Source organism: Rhinolophus sinicus, linkage group LG11, assembly GCF_036562045.2.
Source record: "Rhinolophus sinicus isolate RSC01 linkage group LG11, ASM3656204v1, whole genome shotgun sequence".
NCBI classification, from domain to species: domain Eukaryota; kingdom Metazoa; phylum Chordata; class Mammalia; order Chiroptera; family Rhinolophidae; genus Rhinolophus; species Rhinolophus sinicus.
In genome coordinates, this window is record NC_133760.1 from 61,089,757 (window position 1) to 61,108,336 (window position 18,580).

At 39.0% G+C, this 18,580-nt stretch overlaps 1 protein-coding gene across 13 annotated transcripts in view; it reads left to right on the forward strand.

Moving 5' to 3' along the window:
* DGKI (diacylglycerol kinase iota) overlaps positions 1–18,580 on the forward strand; it is a 376,792-nt gene that overhangs the window by 182,489 nt on the left and 175,723 nt on the right. For 5 of the 13 annotated variants that reach the window (XR_012490351.1, XR_012490352.1, XM_074315319.1 and 2 more), the window contains exons 9-13: positions 1,621–1,743; positions 2,013–2,087; positions 2,809–2,907; positions 13,566–13,648; positions 15,551–15,611. Coding sequence is in view for 11 of the 13 variants with exons in the window: in XM_074315319.1 (XP_074171420.1) it covers positions 1,621–1,743; positions 2,013–2,087; positions 2,809–2,907; positions 13,566–13,648; positions 15,551–15,611 (441 nt within the window). In the remaining 2 variants the exon portion in view is untranslated. The remainder of the gene's footprint in view (positions 1–1,620; positions 1,744–2,012; positions 2,088–2,808; positions 2,908–13,565; positions 13,649–15,550; positions 15,612–18,580) is intronic. The other 8 variants (XM_074315322.1, XM_074315326.1, XM_074315329.1 and 5 more) reach the window with 3 other exon arrangements.

Below are 18,580 nucleotides of genomic sequence, written 5' to 3' on the forward strand. Positions count from 1 at the left end.
CAGCCAGCCTGTCAGGGTCCACAGCTCCTGGTCTTTGTCCCATAGACCTGCTGCTTTACCACGGTCTCTAGGTCTCTTCACTCCACCCTTTCTACTTCAAACACAGGCTCCCCATGCTGGCTGCACGCTAGAATTGCCTGGGGAGTTTTAAAGTGTATCTTTGCCCGAGCTTCACCCCAAACAAATTAAATAAGAATATTTGATGGGGCCCAGGTATTAGCATTTTTGAAAAGCTCTCTGGATAAGGCCAACATGCAGTGATAGCTGAGAACACTGAGCATCGTTACTTGATATCAAATAGATACTGCCTCTGCCCGCCATATAGTTTCCTGCATCCTTCTTGGGTCATTGGGCTGATTAAGCATGTAAAGTCTCCAAATTATTTTTCTTCCCTTTTAAACAAACGGAAAGTAGTCAAAATATAGCAAAGACCTGAATAATGCAAAAGTTTCCCCCAAATAAGGCCAGGATAATAGATCCATTTAAAGAGGAATTTAGAAACTTGGAGATTCCTTTGCAGGGGTTGCATAGTCTAGAATGAGGGATGAAAACTAACCTGGGGTCTAGAACATCGATGAGCTTCTGGATCTCTCTTTTTTTGGTAGGACTTGGAGAACCTGAAGACTCTTTTAATCTGATGGGGGAGGAAAACCTTGAGACAAATGGTGGTTCAAGAAAGTTTCCCTCATCTTTGGTGGGCGCGGGCCACAAATCAACTTGTTTTTCTGGAGGTCCAAAATGAAAGTAAAATAAAAGCTAAATAGTTTCAATCTTGCATGTTTGGATGTGTTACTATATGTACCCTACACTAAGGTTTATTTCGAATGCTCTAAGTAAAAAGTACCCTAAATAGCAGAAGAATAGATATCTAAGTTTCTTCAAGCTGTTTGAAAACCCTTAACTGCTCAAGCAGTGCATGTGTATATATGTATATAAACTTTTATGTTAAGAATTATGTATTTCAGGCTTTCAACTCTTTGTTAAGCATCTATGATATGGTAGTAATATCTTGCTTTTGTGAAGATGGCAATGTAATGAATTATTGATTCTCCACTAGTTAAATCTAGTTTTGCTTGTCGTCAACTAATGAGTTGTGACTGGCCCCATAAGAGAGGTTTTCTCCAAGCATCTGTATCAAATATTAAGAATATATGGTTAGTTAGTTTGAAGTAATCACTAAGTTGCGATACATAAAATCCCTAGAAAGAGAAAGCCAGGGGAAAGTAAATTTGGGATCATTATAGTTCAACAATTTGGAGGCACTTCGATGAGAAGAAAAAAATTAAGGCTACAGGTGAAGGAAAACTGTTTAAACCAATGGGTCTTTAGAAAGACAAAAAAAGAGCAGTGATTGCTACTCCACTATTATAAGTACCTTAAGGGTGAGTCTTATCTCTGCATTTTAAAACTCAGCCATCAATGCTGATAGGATAGTTGGATCATAAAATTCCATTGTCACTGAGTCTTTTTATGACCATTACTTAGAACGGTCAATACCAATAATAATAATAATAATAATAATAATAATAATAATAATAGATATAATAATAATAAACAAAGGGAAAAGAAAACAAAAAGAAAAACATGAAAAATGGCCTCCTTTTTTACATTTCCACATAGGTGATCTCCATATCCGGAGATGAACTTGAACTTGGTTGGGCGGGAGACGGACCTGGTTGGGCGGGAGACTGGAGCCCCTCAGAGAATTTGGGATTCTTCCATTTTTACTGGGAGGGTTGGCAGGTATAACATGTGTTGTTATGTGAGTCCATGAGAACCTCCAGGGTTCTACCTCCCTGCCTCTCCGTGTGGTGGGGAGTCAGTCGCTTACTCTGAAGCACGCGACTGGTCTCTGTCTGTGGCTTCCCCATGAACAGTGGCTTGGAAGTGTCAAAGCATGAGAAGCATGCCGTCGAACAGCATGTGCTGCCATCATCTTCTACATGGTTCTGCATGGGAAAGCTCAGGGGCCGTCTGCTCCTGAGCTCAGGGTTGTCCTTCTTTCCCCACAGACCTCGCTGAAGGCTTCCAATCGGAAGAAGAAGAGAACAAGCTTTAAAAGAAAAGCCAGTAAAAGAGGAACGGAAGTAAGTGTTTTGGGATTCTGTTGCAATGAAATACATCCTCCTCTCCATAGCTGCCTCTGTCTGTCATGATCCGGCCCAAGCTTATTGTTTTAATACGCCTTCTACCACTCTTTTCTCTTTCTCTATACTCTAACCATGCTGGAATTCTTCCTTTCTCACCTTCCTTCCTTCCTTCCTTCCTTCCTTCCTTCCTTCCTTCCTTCCTTCCTTCCTTCCTTCCTTCCTCTTTCTCTCTCCCTCCCTCCCTCTCTCCCTTTCTCCTTCCCTCCCTCCCTCTCCATCTATGTCTATTTATATCTATCTATCTATCTATCTATCTATCTATCTATCTATCTGTCTATCTATCATCTATATTTTTTAAAATGTGACTTCCTGCCACTTTACAAGCAGAGCATTTGCACTTGTCTGTGGAAATGTTATCCCAAAGATGATGACGATAAGAGCTAACGTTTCTAGAATGCTTAGAGTATACAGAGGAAAACCAAAAGCATGGCTTGATTCTCAGGGGCAAATCATAGCCTGGAGATACTTTGTTCTAAGCTTTATATGGAGTGTCTTATTAAGTGTGAGCCCTATGAAATAATATGTATGTTTTTGGGGTTTTTTTTTGGGGAGGGGGTTTTGCAAGGGTGGGGGTAGTGCTGATAGTTTCTCACTTCCGCTGCTCTGGGGGCTGCCACTCCTGGATGTATGTCTCAGGAGTGCTGCTTTCTTCCTTCAGCAGGAAAACAAAGGTCGTCCCTTTGTGATAAAACCGATCTCTTCTCCTCTCATGAAACCCTTGCTTGTGTTTGTGAACCCCAAGAGTGGAGGCAACCAGGTGAGTCATTTTTCATGTGTTTAACTTGGAAACTGCAATGTTTTTTTGAGAACACGATCCCCAACATCAATTAAAAGAGGGTTGCCACTAGGACCCCAAGCATTGGAAGACAACCAGCTTTTCAGGGGCAAGGCCATTGTCGTTCCACTAGGGGGCAGCCTTACACATTGCAGGGCTAGGCAAGGCCTAGGAGCTCTAGGATTTATTTATCCCTTTGCTTCCATGTACCACTGTGCCTGAGGCGACGTTGTTCCATATAGATTTTCAAGAAAGGTCATTCTGCATTCTCTCTTAGTTAATCCCTTTCAGGGTGCCTTTTATGAACTTATTTGTATTTCTTCCTATTCTAATTTCAACCTGATTATTTTCATTCCCATCCTCAGAGGAAAGAGAGAATAACGATTCATCGTTCATGATAATGAACAACAACAAACCACCAACACTACCAAAAATATCAGCTTCTACAGGTTTCATGTGGTCATTGCCCAGACCTGATAGTATAATTAATATTAAGTTCATTTGAGAATAAAGAAATAGCCATAGAAAAGTTAAGTGTAATGACACACCTGAAGTCACACAACTCTTTGAAGGACAGAACTTGCTCTTGAATCCAGGTCTTTGTCTCCTCAACTAATTCTCTTCCCATTCTCTGAGGCTTCTTATCAATACTCTTCTGTGGGTTTTGATTTTCTCTTATTTTCACGGGAGATTGGATGGTAAAATATTTTCCGTGTCCATTAAGTGTGCAAATTTTACATTTTTAAATATTATTTTATATTAGTTTCACTGTGGTTAGACATTTATATGATTTACGAAGTGATCCCCCAATAAATCTAATACTCATCCCACACCATACACAGTTATTACCATATTAGTGACCATATTCCCTGTGCTGTACTTTACATCCCCGTCACTATTTTGTAACTGCCAATTTGTACTTCTTAATCCCTTCACCTTTTTCATCCAGCCTCCCCAAACCCCTTCCATCTGGCAACCATCAGTTTGTTCTCTGTATCTATGAGTCTGTTTCTGTTTTGTTTGTTTATTGATTTTGTTCTTTAGATTCTACATATAAGTGAGATCACATGCTATTTGTCATTTTACATTTTGAAACAAGATTCCTTGAAGTTTCACACTAAACAACTTAAAGATTTGAAACTGTTTAGTCTCCCCATAGAAGGAGGGGAGATAAACAGAACTAGGAGTGACCTAGCCGTCCAAGATGATATTCTTATTACTAAAGATACTGTGCCTTTTTCAGAATGTATTCATTATGGTAAAATGTCTTTTATGGGAACTTATAGTTAAAGAAAATATTATTCCTCCTTTCCTCCCATTCTTCAAAATTCTTGGTAACTTGCTGTGTCACAAATCTCTCTTCACATTGTAGAGAACAGGGAAAAGCAATGTGTTTTAAGCAGAGAAGTAATCTATTGCCAACATTCTGCTTTCTGGAGTTGCTGAGCGATCCCCGTGTTGTGATGGTGGTGTCCTAAGCCTGTCCCTGGAGGAGGACTGGCAGAGGTTCTTCTCAGGAGGGAGGTTCAGTGTGTCTCGAGCCATCCCCTCTCTCTAGGACTGGTCTCCCCATAGCCTGACGAGGGTTGGGGTGCAGTCAAGGCCGCAGAGCAAAGCTAATGTAATCGACCCCATGATTTTGGCCACCTGAGCACCACATGCTAATTAATATCAAATATATTTTATTATGACAGCCATTATATGAAATGCACTTATGAAATCATTATAAGCATTTTTTTCCTAGGGCCTCCTGAGGCTTGTAGGTGATCCCTGCCTTTGAGGAGCGGACCATCCAGTAAAGATCTAGTCTGTTCCTGTTCCAACCTCTTTCTAAATTATTAATGACAAGGGCTTCAGAAATGATCTAATGTTGCTTTCTATGTCACTAAATACACAACCGCTCAGGGAAGCTTAAGTGATTCTTCTAAGGACACCTTGTTTGTTAATGACACAAAAGGGGCAAATGGGAAAAATAATTCAAACAACATTAACTATATGTGAGTTCTAAATTGAGCGGATCAGACCGCAAGTGCTATGGAATTTGAGAGGCAAGCAGTGACTTGGGAGTGATAAGGAAACTGTCATGGAAGTAGCTAAAATAGAAGATGGACAGCACTGTCGTGCAAGGGAGAGAAAGCTGTAGTAACGCCCTTTTCCTTTGCTCTACTGTGGCAAATTCCTGTTTTTCCTTTAAGGCTCAGTAGCACATTTCTGAACCCTTTCTCAAACTTAATTGTCCTGTGCTCCCATAGCTCTTGGCACTGTGTGAATTGCAACAGAAGCGCTCTGTGCATGTCTGTACTGCTGAGATACAGGCTCCATAGTACCAGGGGCAGCACCTTGGAACCTACGGTTTCTCGTTCATGGCAGGTAGTAGTGAACAAATAATTGTTCAATGAACAATATTAATAGGAGGATGAATATCGTGATGAAAATGATTCATTTTTGAGGACAGTATGGTGAATACCATGTTTCCCTGAAAATAAAACCTAGCCGGACAATCAGCTCTGATGCATCTTTTGGAGTAAAAATTAATATAAGACCCGGTCTTATAGTAAAATAAGACCGGGTCTTATGTTATAGTAAGATAAGACCGGGTCTTATGTTATATTATATTATATTATATTATATTATATTATATTATATTATATTAGACCTGGTCTTATAGTAAAATGACACAAAAGGGGCAAATGGGAAAAATAATTCAAACAACATATATTAATGTTATATTAATTTTTGTTCCAAAAGATGCATTAGAGCTGACTGCCCAGCTAGGTTTTATTTTCGGGGAAACACGGTAAAGCATGCACATGAAGTTATTAGAACTGTGATTAAGTAAAGATGAGAACGATCCTGGACCAGTGTCTTAAAACTTGGCTAAGGATTTTGGATTTGTGCCATGGAAACTAGTTTTTCACTGTTTAAAGTATTTTTCTTTTTAAAAAATATTTTATATTTTGAGCAAAGGAGTAGTATGATAGAAGCACCTTTAAGGAAGATTAATTTGACATTTTGGGAATATATGTAAGTCAGGAGGCTAGTCACATGAACTTCAGCATAAATGGATAGGTGGGTGGATCAATGGATAGATGGATTGATGAGTGGATAGATGGGGGGGGTGAATGGGTGGTTAATGGAAGAATGGATGGATAGGTGTTGAGTGGGTGGGTGGACAGATGGACTAATGGATGGACCTGTGGCTAGATGGACAGATGACTCGATGGGATATACAAAGGGAAGTAAAGCATCGAGATTTTACATCAGATTATCTGGACAGTGGCTTTGTTATTCATGGGTGTTCAGGAAAGGGAAGAATTATTTTGGGAAAGAGGGTGAGATGTGTTTGAGGAATTTGAGGTCCCAGTAAGATTTTCAAAAACAAAAAAATGCCCAGTTATCAGAGACAAAAGACTTAATGACTTTCTGTCATTTTATGCATTTTGGCTCGTGCGTGTGTTACCCTAATGATGTTACTTCCAGAATATCTAAGATTCTCAGAATATGGCTAATCAAATAAAAGTGAATATTACATAACTTTAAATTTCTGTATACTTCCTCTGTAAAATAGAGTTCTTTACTAAGCCTCGTAAATAGGAAGGACATTCTTTCTAAGCACAACATGAAATGTTGAGAAAGCTGTAAAGAAACCCAAACCCCTGTGTACAATTAGAACCCTTCAAACTCACCTCTGGCTATATTTATGGTTCCATCTTTGGTCTTAGGAAGGCACAGCTTGATGCCCTGATTGTAGTGAGTAAGGAAGAGTCATGGTCAGAAAGGCTCTCACGGTGTTAGGGTTAGTTAGCCTTTTCCAGAGCTGTGTCTGTTACATGCCTGTAACATTGCAGTTCAGGATGGATTCAGCCATAAAATTGGGAGTCAGAGAATGAATGAAGTTTTTCCCACTGGGCAAAACAGAATCACAGGAAGGGAGTTTCTCATTTCAGCTCCCTTGAATCCATACTTTTGCTCCACCCCTTCCTTTTTCTCTTTAACCCAGGGGTGTCCAAACTTTTTTCAACGTTTTTTACCAAGGGCCATATGCGGTAAAATACACAAACAGCCGGGCCACTCACTCGAGGTGAAGTACGTATTGCCTCACCTGGTTTATTTAAGTAAACTAAATATATTTTTGGAATTTGCTGCGGGCCAGTTAACAATGGATTGCGGGCCGCAGTTGGCCTACAGGCTGCAGTTTGGACACCCCCCGCTTTAACCCAAAGGAGCCATAGCTGAGGTAAAGTGACAAAGGAGAACAGAGGCTGGCAGTGAAAACAAGGCAACTGAACTCCTGGAAGGGGAAATCGGGAGGATATAATGTGCCCCTTCTCCTCTCAAGTTTCTCCTGGAGTTTTCTGGGCTCAAACCTTACGTAGCGTGATGTTCTGTTTTGAGAAGGGAGACCATTCACCTTTACCTACTTTATAGACAAGATGAGATTAACAGCAGGACCGATACATCTACTTGATGGTCTCCGTCATAAGAACCTTTGAAATGCGCATCATAATTCCTATTTGGAAATTTTCAGTGTCGAGAACATTCAGGAAACTGCAATCCAAAATTAGCGTTCAGTTCCAGGTAGATTCTATTTGAACATGTGACTCTTACTTGCTACCCATAGACCAGTGGTTGTCACATTTTTGTGTAAATATCACACACTGAGACAATTATGAAAATTGCCCTATCCCAGAAAATTGAATGCAGTGGGTGTGGGGAGAGGTCCAGGAATGTCAAGGTTTAGTGAGCATCTCAGATGCTTTTGATGTAGGTGGTTTGGGCAACACAGTTAGAGAAATGTCATCAGTCATTGCAGGGTCTCGGAGAATATGTGGGGCTTGTGTATGGAACGCAGCCGGTGAGCACTTGAGAGGGAAATGTATTCTGTTGGGGAGGGGGCGAGGGGGAACAGCATCTTAGCTTGCCCTTGTAGCTTCACGGCTGCTGGTGTCTTAGCTTAGAGGACTGGTTCTCAACCCTGGCTGCACATCAGAATAACCTGGGCAGCTTTTACAAATTAATGATGTCTTCCCCACCTCATACTAATTAAACAGAACCGTGAGTGGTATAAGTGCCCCAGTTTACGTTTTTGTCTAACCAGTGTTGAGAACCACTGACTTTTCTCAAGCTTTAAAGTGCCTATGAATTGCTTGGGGATCAAGTTAACATGCAGATTTTGACTCAGTGATCCGGGGGTGGCCCTGAAATTTAGCTTCTAATAATCTCCCACCTGGTGCTCTTGCCACTGCTCAGAGACCACACTCTGCAATGAACAGAAATACATTTTATTGTGAAATCCGGAGTCTTTCTTTTTAATTGATTTATTCTGCTCATCTGCTTTTAGATATAAAGAACTCCCCTCTCTTCTGTTTTCGAAGTTTAGGCTTTAAATTAAAACCAAGAAAAACAAGAAACAAACTTGCTTAGGCTTCTGTTCTTTAAATAACTAGACTGTATCGCCATCTGCTGGCAAATAAAATACCTACAGCTTTTATTCTTTCTATAGTATTTTATGTGCGTACAGAAAATTTCCAGCACTTTGCAGGAATATATTGAGATGAACACATGTAGGAACTGCTTACGTGTCTTTCTTTAAATCCCTTCTTTAAAACAGCTACTTCATAATAACTGTCTCTGTTTTTCTAACATTTAAGGTGGAAACAATACTGGGTGTTTTGCAAAGCTTTAGAGGTTGGCGGTACCACTGTTATTGTTGGCACCTGAATTATTTCAGGGAACAAACTTTGGAATTAGGGGCCATAATATCAACTTTGAGTGTTTCCTCCTGTGGAAAAGAGGTCGTACAGGAAAATAAAGTTTACTCCCACAGAATCCCCTCCTCTCAAAATGGATTATTTTTCTTGGATGCCTCTGACTCATTAATATCTTTCTACCTGAGTCTTGTAGACCCTTCTGATATATCCCAATGTTCCCGTTCACACTCTCTCCCTCACTCTCTCTCATGAACTTCATCTTCCAGTGACGTCGATGATAAATTCAGGGGTAAGCAGGTATTCTGACCACTGGAGTGATTCCAGCTGGTCTGTCCTGAGAGTCGAGGGGTCCAGACCATGTGAAATCCCAGGATCAAGGTGTGGCAGGAGCTGGACCCCTGGATCGGAGCCCCCAGGGACCTTACCAGTAGATAAGAGGCGGAAGGGGTGTTCAGTCTGTGGGCAGGCTCATCCCGACCAAGTTCACTCCACCATCAGTAGACAGGCTTCTGCAGACCAGGGCCACGCCTCCTACGTCAGGGACAAGTCAACCAAAGTGGGACAAGGAGGAGACAAAAAGTGTAAATAACTTCAAATATGTGAGTCCCTGAAGTATTTCTAAATACTTGGACAAACAACTTCAAGGGAGATGTTATTTCCTGTGATCGTCAGCCTGGAGAGAAATCAAGAGTCATTGTGTTTAGATCAAATTTTAATCTCCTAAAGCTGGGAAGAGGGCCGAAGGGCAGTCAGTCAATGACGGCACATGTTAAAATTTAATCTCAACATCTTCTAGTTAAGCCAGCCCCAACAGATGGATTAAAAACAACCAAACAGTGACTCTGTGGGAAGTCCCTTTTTCCAAGTCACAATTTTGGTGGGGGCGGCTGTCTTAAACTGTTCAGGCTGCTATGACATAATACCATAGACTGTGTGGCTGATAAACAACAGAAATTTATTTCTCACAATTCTGGAGGCTGGGAAGTCCAAGAGCAAGGCACCAGCCAATTCAATGTCTGGTGAGAACCCACTTCCTGGTTCATAGACGGCCATCTTCTCACTGTGCACTCACATGGCAGTGGAGCGAGCTCTCTGGGGTCTCTTTCATAAGGGCACTGATCCCATCATGAGGGTTCCATCCTCATGACCTCAGCACCTCCCAACGGCCCCGCCTCCTAACACCATCATATGGAGGGTAAAGATTTCATCGTATGTTTTTTTTGAACAACAGAAACATTCAGTCTTGAACAGCGGCTAAGATGCAAACCAAGCCATCTAAACCCTTTGATAAGTCTAGGAGCCGGATGTCTTGCTTCTTAATCTGTGGCTAGACCAATGTATCAAAATGTAAGTCTGACTCCTCCAATTAAAACATTTCAGTGACTCATTTCCTATAAAATAAAGCCCAAGCTCCTTAGTGTATAGCGTATAGCGTATATGTAGCTCCTCACCTACAACCTGTGCAGAGTTGTTTCCCACCACTCCTGACGCATGGTTCAAAGAGTGAACAGAACGCCATTTTTCTATGACATGTCTTGCTGTTTCACACGTCTGATGCCTAAAACTTCTTACTATACTCATCTTTCAAGTCCAAGTATCATATGTAGGAAGCCTTCATCTAATCCCCGAAGTTGGGCTTAGAGTATCTCCTCTGTCTCCTCATGCTCATCAATAGGCATCTCTGCCGTATCATTTACTATCTTCAATGAGCTAATTTATTGCGTTGTTCTACTTCCGAGCTCCTGAGTGTACACATGGGCACAGAGTAGGTGCCTAATACATGTTTAGTAGGTAAATTAGGTATTCCTTTGGGGTGGTTTGGAGCCAGTGTGGCATAATCATTTCATAATCTCATCCTCCCACTACGTTTATTTTCCTCAGGCCTCTCTTATTGTCTGGGTTCTTTACGTGATCCAGATAATAACTCTGTGATAATACCTGTGGTAATACCGCCATGACAAGTCTTGCTGAGTAACGTATCTGAATGTTTCAGCCTACACGAGAGTTACGGTGTTTTTCTTTCTTTTTTATTAAAATGTATTGGGAGTTACAGTGCTTTGATGAAGATCAGTATGCCGAGTGGACCCATCCTTAACTGATTCTCCATACCCACAACTCATTGTATTTTATTTTACAAATAATGCACAGAACTTCCTCTTGAGAGCAAGATCTTCTCTGTCTTATTCATCTCTGTTCCCTCAGGTAAAGCTGTTTCTAGCACATGCTGGGTTTTATCTCCCTCTAGAACAATTTACCTATTTTCTGGGAAGTTGTTTTCTCCTCTTCCACCCTGTTCCCCAACACCTGGAGCTAGAAAGAACGATTGTATCACCCTAGAGGAATACCCAATCTCACAATATCTTAAAAGGTTCTGTGGTCAGTGAGGTATTACATCTACAACCATATGTGTGAGGACCCTCTGCAGAGTGTATTGGAATTGACATGTAAGCTATTTTTTTTTTCATGTAGAGAAAACTAGGCTCATGCACAAAAGTTGCAGCTTTTGCATTTGGCATCTAGCACGTGATAACAATGAGAGTGTGGGAGACTTGTTAGTGAATGACAGTTGTGCAAATGACTGAATATATTTAATGCTGTTGGTGAGAAAGAAAGAAATTACTCTTTTCCTGATCAATTAGTATTTGTCAAACCATTCAGTTCTATTGGATAAAGTAGCTCTATTAAAAACCTAAAGCAGCTTATTCTAGAGGTAACCGCAGAGTTAATAGAACTGATTTAAATATGTGTTAGACTTTTTGGCTCCGCCCACCAGGACTGATGTAAAACAATGCAGTACTTTCATTCACTTATCACTGTTGCTCATGAATGTATTTTAGAAAGATTCTTTTTGAAAGAAGTAATTATGCCATTCCTGAATGTAATGTACAGCTATGTAAGTCATCCCTGCACAACACCAGAGGGCGTTCTTCCAACAATCTGCAGTGTAAATGGCGCCTCCTAGAGGTGTGCTGTGCAAAACTTGCCTGCCTGAAAACCTCTTTCCCAAAAGGAAATCTGGAGATAATTAGACGTTCCAACTGACACAAATTGAAAATGAGCAAAAACAAAATGGTGTGGTCATTCAAACCTTCTAGAGAAATTTTCAATTAAGAAAATAACCTCTAAATGCTGTGCATTTTTATTTTTTGAAAGAGTTCATTACCTAGCATTTTATGCATCACAGGAGAAGCTGAAATTGAGATGCGCGCTGGGCCATAGCCAGAGGTGGAAAGGAGTAATTAACATCAACAATACGTATCACTCTAATCGAAAGCTGAAAACTTAATTTTCTAGCGAGTCAGTTGAAAATGTTTTATAAGTTGGTTTGTCATTCAAATGACTTTTAAACATAAAAGATCACTTGTGATAATCCCCAATTGACTTGATACCAAGACCCAGTATGGGAAAAAAGAGACTGATTCAGTATTTAGTATTATGTCTCTAAATCTATGTCTGAATTTTATAGGAAGCAAAATATGGCATTTGGTGAAACTGAAGGATTAGTAGGAATAATTAAGGATAGACTGTTATTCCTAAATTGATAGCAAGCACACAGTACAGCAGAACTTTTAAATTACAGGTTTGGATGAAATGCAGAACAAAAGACTCACATTGGCCTCTGTACGAACTGACGTAACATTGTGATAATTATAAACTACACCTTAGCCCTCACACCCTCAAGTATAATTTAATGAATCGATGAACAAGGAGCGAAAAAGAAAGGGACTAACATTTATAAAGGCCTATTTTGTGCCATATACTATGCTAGCTACGTAACTACTATTGATTCATTGAATTCTCATAATCCCTGAAAAGTACACATACTTTATACGCTGCATTTTTGCAAGATTATAAATGCTCACAGTCACCCAGTTAGAACACCGGAGTTATAACATGGTCCATACTGTTTTTAACTCAAATATCATGCTACTACTTCTACTAGGATGACCTTCAAATACAGCATAGTAGGTATACAAACTTAGGAATGTTTTAAGAAAGAGCAATCATGATATCTAATGAAGGAATATAATTACAAGCAACGAACTCTGCCCAACTGGTCAGATGTTACTTGCTGTGGTTGACAGTGATGTAAAATGAGGCACCCTACCCATTTTTAAAGCTCTTTGGGTGCTGCTTAATAAAAAGATCCTTTTTTCATTTCTTCTTTGCTCAATTTACTTTAAGAAATGACCTTCAGAACTGTCTTGTGTATGCCATGACGATCATCTCTATAAATGTCACAGTGACTTAAAACACTCTCGAAATGTTCATGCGAGCGAGAACTGTTTGGCTCGGACAAACAGATACAGACATGGAAATTGAAACATGTCAAAGTAAGAGTTGATGCCACTGACTGGTGAAGTTTCATATATGTATATTGTAAATAACAGGGAGCCTGTGGTACTTTTGCTTCAGTTAAAAATTTATTTCAATAGTCATATTTAGCTAACACTGCCCATATTTCATATGATGCAAAGACAATAGTGGTCTGCACAGTAAAGTAAAAATTAATGGTAAATTACATAGGTTGACTAATAAATTCCCTACATGGATTTTCATACACTAAGTAATGATGGTAAAATGCATTGACACTATTCATTTAGCGCCTATTGCATGCCAAGCGCTGTGATGTTATCGCATTTAATTCTTGCAATAAGTCTGTGAACTCGGTCTTCTTGCCTCCACATTAAAGAGAAGGGAGCTGAGCGTAATGAAATTAAGGAACTGGCCCAGGGTTACATGGATTATACAGAACTTTAACTTGGGCATTCAATCTATGTATATCCATGGCCAAAGACCATGATTTTAATTATTTCTCTGTGCTGTTTAGATATTATTTTAGATAACAGGATTTCTTTTTAAATATGCAGCTAATACCGGTATTTGGATATTTTTTTTCTCACTGTCTTCCCCCCCCCCCCCCCATAGGGAACCAAAGTCCTGCAGATGTTCATGTGGTACCTGAATCCACGGCAAGTCTTTGATCTTTCTCAGGATGGGCCAAAAGATGCGTAAGTCTGGAAATACCCTCCATGGTCCATACTATTTTAGGCAAGTGAGAAGCACTTCCTGCTTTGACATCAAGCTTTGTTGTTTGATTACCTTCTGAAAAGTTTCCTGACCGTCTCTTATGTACTTTCTCATCTGTACTGTCCTCCATTGAAAACGTCACCTGATGTTTCCCCTCCTCGTCTTCATTGGGTTAATGCCCTTCAAAACACCTTTTCTCTGTTGTTAACTCAGTGGGTATTTCTTGTGTGTCCGCTGCTCTTGTACATGCAACTGTAGATGATGAGCAAATCTGTGAATTGAGAAAGGGTCCATCATTTTTCTATTTATGCATGTACAATTTTGGAGATGTACATTAGTGGGAATGTGTGTCTTTGTGGAGAGAGGCCATATTTGTTTATGAATATGTTCATATATTTAAATTAGAGGTTGTGTGTGTTGTGTGTGTGCGTACATCTGTGTCCATTTGAAAGAGAGATTGACTAATTGATCATACCTGTGGATTTTATATCAGCATGGGGGAGACATTTCAATTCCTGCTCATTCTCTTTTCTGAGCTCCTCAGAATTTTCATGCTCTCTTTTTGTTAGAAGTGTTGAAAATAAAGTCCAGATGTAGGTGACATGTATCTTATTTCTTCCCTTTGGTGGAGGGAGGGGGACATAGTAGGGAAGAGTGGGACATTGTTACTGCTTTCTTATTCCCTTTTTAAAACCCATCTATTAAGATGGTGTGGATGTCATCTGATAAACATTAGAACTTAAGGGATACCAATTATTTTTAAATAAGTAACAATAGCAGAGGCAAAGAAATATCAGCTCAGATAATTTCTAGAGAAATAATATTCCTGTATGTCATGAATAAATTATATGTATTTAAGCATTCAGGAAAACATTAAATATCAATTTCTGCTGACATTCTCTTAATCTACGATCTTTACCACTAGAGTTTGCTGTAAGACTTCTGTATTTTTTTCTGCCTTTGGACGTACTAGACAAATCTGCTACCCTGGCTTTTGTCCTTTTAGTTGCTTCCTTAAGATTTTATCACATTAGTTAGACTTTAGGTAGATACTTCATAGATCACTGTAAAGAACATAGTAGGACAATAAATATTTTCAGAAAAAAATATTATTTGATTTAAATAGGTGATGTTTTCTAGAACAGAGCCATTGACAGCTTCACTTAGGCAAATGTTTTAGCAGGGATGGTTATCACTGCATTTTCCTAAGAGCCAATATGGCAAATAAAATAATCTCATTTTTAGCAGGCAAATTCAAAATAAAGAAAAATCAGTACATTTTCCTTCTTTTACTGACGTATATAAATGGGGGTTTGACTGTTAGTGAGTTGAGAGGGAAATGGAATTAAGAGTGTGGTAGTAATGCTAGTGGATTTTCCTCCCCTATCTCTCTGAAAAAGATTTCTTAGAATTAATAGTGGGAAGCAAGCTTAGGTTTGAAAAATAAATAGATCCAGGAAAAGCTCACGAAATATAAGGAGGAGACATATAAGGACTATTGATTGCCAATTGATGATTTTCTTTGAGAACGGAGGGAGGAGAACGATGGGAAAAGACAAAGAAGAAATGAACTCAAAACTAAGGAGGAAAATAATATGAGCTGACACATTATGAATTAATGTGAATTAAGGGAAATAAAACTCTAGGACATCCTAAAATCCCATTCCAGTGTGGCTATTTAAAATGATGTTTGCTGCCAACCTCTGATCCAATTCTTGGAGTCATTCTGCCCTGTGAGTACTTGGTGACTAGTTTTGATGATGCTATTATCCTCATGACTATACATTTTCTCCCCCTGCCCCCCCATTTTTGCCATGTGTTTTCTCTCTGCTGTGGCCAGTGATGTGTTCTTTTGTTAACTTTTTCTTCTATTTCTTCTACAGGCTTGAGTTGTATAGGAAAGTACCAAATCTGCGAATTCTGGCCTGTGGTGGGGATGGAACGGTAGGTCCTTAAAATAGAATCAAGTTCTCTCCCTATTTCTTCCATCTTTCTTTTGTTTTGCTTATGACAGTTTTCTTTGTTCTTTCCCACCTCACACTCTTTCCAGTCCCTTAAAACACATGTCTCTCTCATGTGAATCATAGCCCCTCAGGGTTAGAAGGGACTTTGTGACTATCCTCAGGGATTCATACTTGATCATTCTAAATTAGGTTTTGCTCCCTCAACTGTACTGTATCCTTTCCTGTTCTACAAGGTCAGGATGTGGTCAGATCATCAGAATGAAGACTATAGATGATGAAATTCTTTTAAAAATACAAACTGACCTATTTCAATTTGTTCTTAAGAATTGGTCACAACTGTTAAGGAGAAGTATGTGTACACAACTGAATTATTGCCTTTTTTTTCACTAGTGAAAATAAAATTTAGAATATTGACTAACATTGGTTTGCCTTAAAGATCATTGATTGGTCCCATTTGTAGTCATGTTGGCGAAAAGGTGGGATTGGGCTGAAGTTTAATGTCATGGGTATATTTTTCTCTGTTTATGTGTCTCATCTATTTCTCCACTTGCCCTCTACTTATGTTGGTAAATTTAGCAAAGAATGGAGAATCATAACATTTATATATTTTTATTCTGTATTTGAAGTTTACTTTCACAGAACCTATCCTTTTATTGCAAGCTGTCTTTGGTTTTTCTCTAATTTCCCTAATTAGAATGTTTTATTCTCAAAAGTAGCCACGGGATTTTCTAATTTTATCTCTCATAGCACATGAGCATTTAATGCAACATTAGATACACATTATATGCTACTAAATGAAACTGGGGAAAAAAGAGCTGTGATTCCGCTGATCTCTTAAGATACTCTTTGGAGAAAATAACGTTTTTTTTTTAGTGCGAAAATAGTGTTTAGCATTCTTCAAGTTTCACAGTACACATTACTATCTTATAACATTTATTGTAAACTCTTACATCAAAGAAGCCAAACCTATTTCACTTTATTTAACCCAGCATTTTCCAAAATTATTGGACCATAGGATTTTTTTTCTCCCACAATACCCATGAAATGTCAATCGATTGTAATGTTCTTGGGAGATATATTTAAAGATATGATAGTATGGAATTTTCACAACTTTCTCTAGGAAGAAGTACATCCAAACAAATACGTATCTAAAATTAATGTATTTAATTAATTTATTATATGTTAATTTAATTAACGCAGGCACATACAGTCTTCTTTCTTCCTAGCTCAACTGTCCCCCAGATGAGTTATATTTGATAAGAGGGTAAATTCATTCGTGACGCTTTACTACCGTTATCTTCCTTATTTTAGAACCTACTTGCCTTCGTATGTGCTTCACCATCCCACTCACATCTTTTATCCTCATCTTTTCTCAGTGACAGCAGCAGACAAGTTGAGGTCATCCCTTGTGTCCTGAATCCATAGTTCTTCCTCTTTCTTAAGTGACCATGACCTCGAGTCCACATCCGCTACCTATTCCATCTCCATACCTTGGGCGTCCTCTGTGATTGTGTGCTCCACTCTCCAAAGTTCCCCATCATCCACCCAACTTCCCATCACTCCTCTTTCTCCCCTCTCGCTGCTTTCTTCTTCCTTTCCTTAGCAAATATGGGTAGGAAGTCGTGTTCTAAGTTATGTAGTATCGAGGCATTCTCTGCAATTAGATAAGTATTTAAACACATGGGATTTCAAAGCATAAAGGACAAAGAGAGAAGATAGCCAAGTTCAGACACTTGTGAAACACCTATAATTATGGAATCTGAGCCAAAGTTCAAGAGGAAAATGAAACGAGAGAAGTGAAAGGCAGTCTATTCTGTCAAGAAAACAAGCCAAAAAAAAAAGGAGTTTCAAGCAAAAAGAAGTGGTTATATCCTTAAGGAGAGACTGGAGAATTATCATTGAATTTGGAGACGAGGAGGTAACTGGTGGTTTTCAAGAAAACAGTTTCAATAGAATGTCTGGGACAAAACCCAGAATGAGGAGTAAGTGAGACTTGGTACATCCCTAATGAATCCTAGTGACCAGATCCAATTACGGTGTTGAATATCTATAAATATACTCTTTGCCATTAATATTATCCTTCTTGACATGTAGGCTATCTGGTTCTCCCTCTTTTCTTATCCCATCTTTTCCAGCATTTCTTCTTTAAATATACCATAATTAATGGGTATCACAGAAGGCTTAAGTATAACTTTCCTTTTATATGCTAGATACTTTTTTTCCCCTCTTAGGGACCTTATCTGTGTTCTAACTTCAGTTTTCACCTTCTTCCACGTAACTCACAAATGCAGTGGCTATTCACTCATGGGTCTCTTGCACAAGCATGTCTAAAATAAAAGTAGTATAATCACCCTAGACATAGCACATACATTTGAACTAATTTTTTTTTTTTTTTGTCTGTGGTAACCTCTGTAAGTCCAACCACTCAGAATCAAAACTTTGCTTATCTTGTACCTTATGTAAAACCGGGTTTTGTTTTATGTTACTTTGTTAAAATAAGGTGTTTTGTGAAAGATATACGGGGTTTCTGAAATATTTATCAAGGTGTATGATTGATATTTTTAAATGTGTCAGTTTAAAATATAAAACTTTCCATTTTGATTGGGGGCAGAGTATGTATTAAAAAGAGGCTTCCTGATGGTGTGAAGAAAAACTGCTGGCTTTAGGCAAGTGAAGTGAATTCTTGAGAGATTCAGGTGTATACGTATTTGACATAAGGTGTTTAGCCTTTAGTTAATACCCATCACTATAAAGGCTGTCAGAATTCTTTCAGTATAGTGACAAAGGTTCAAGAAGGAATCAGAAATGGACTCTTTTTGACTGATTAAGGTGAGGGATTATTGACCATTAACCATATTACAGTGTACAAAGTTTTATGTAATATACAGACATCTTGCGTTAATTTGGGGAAAAAAAGGTCTTAGGCTTCAAGACTACTTCAGTTTTATG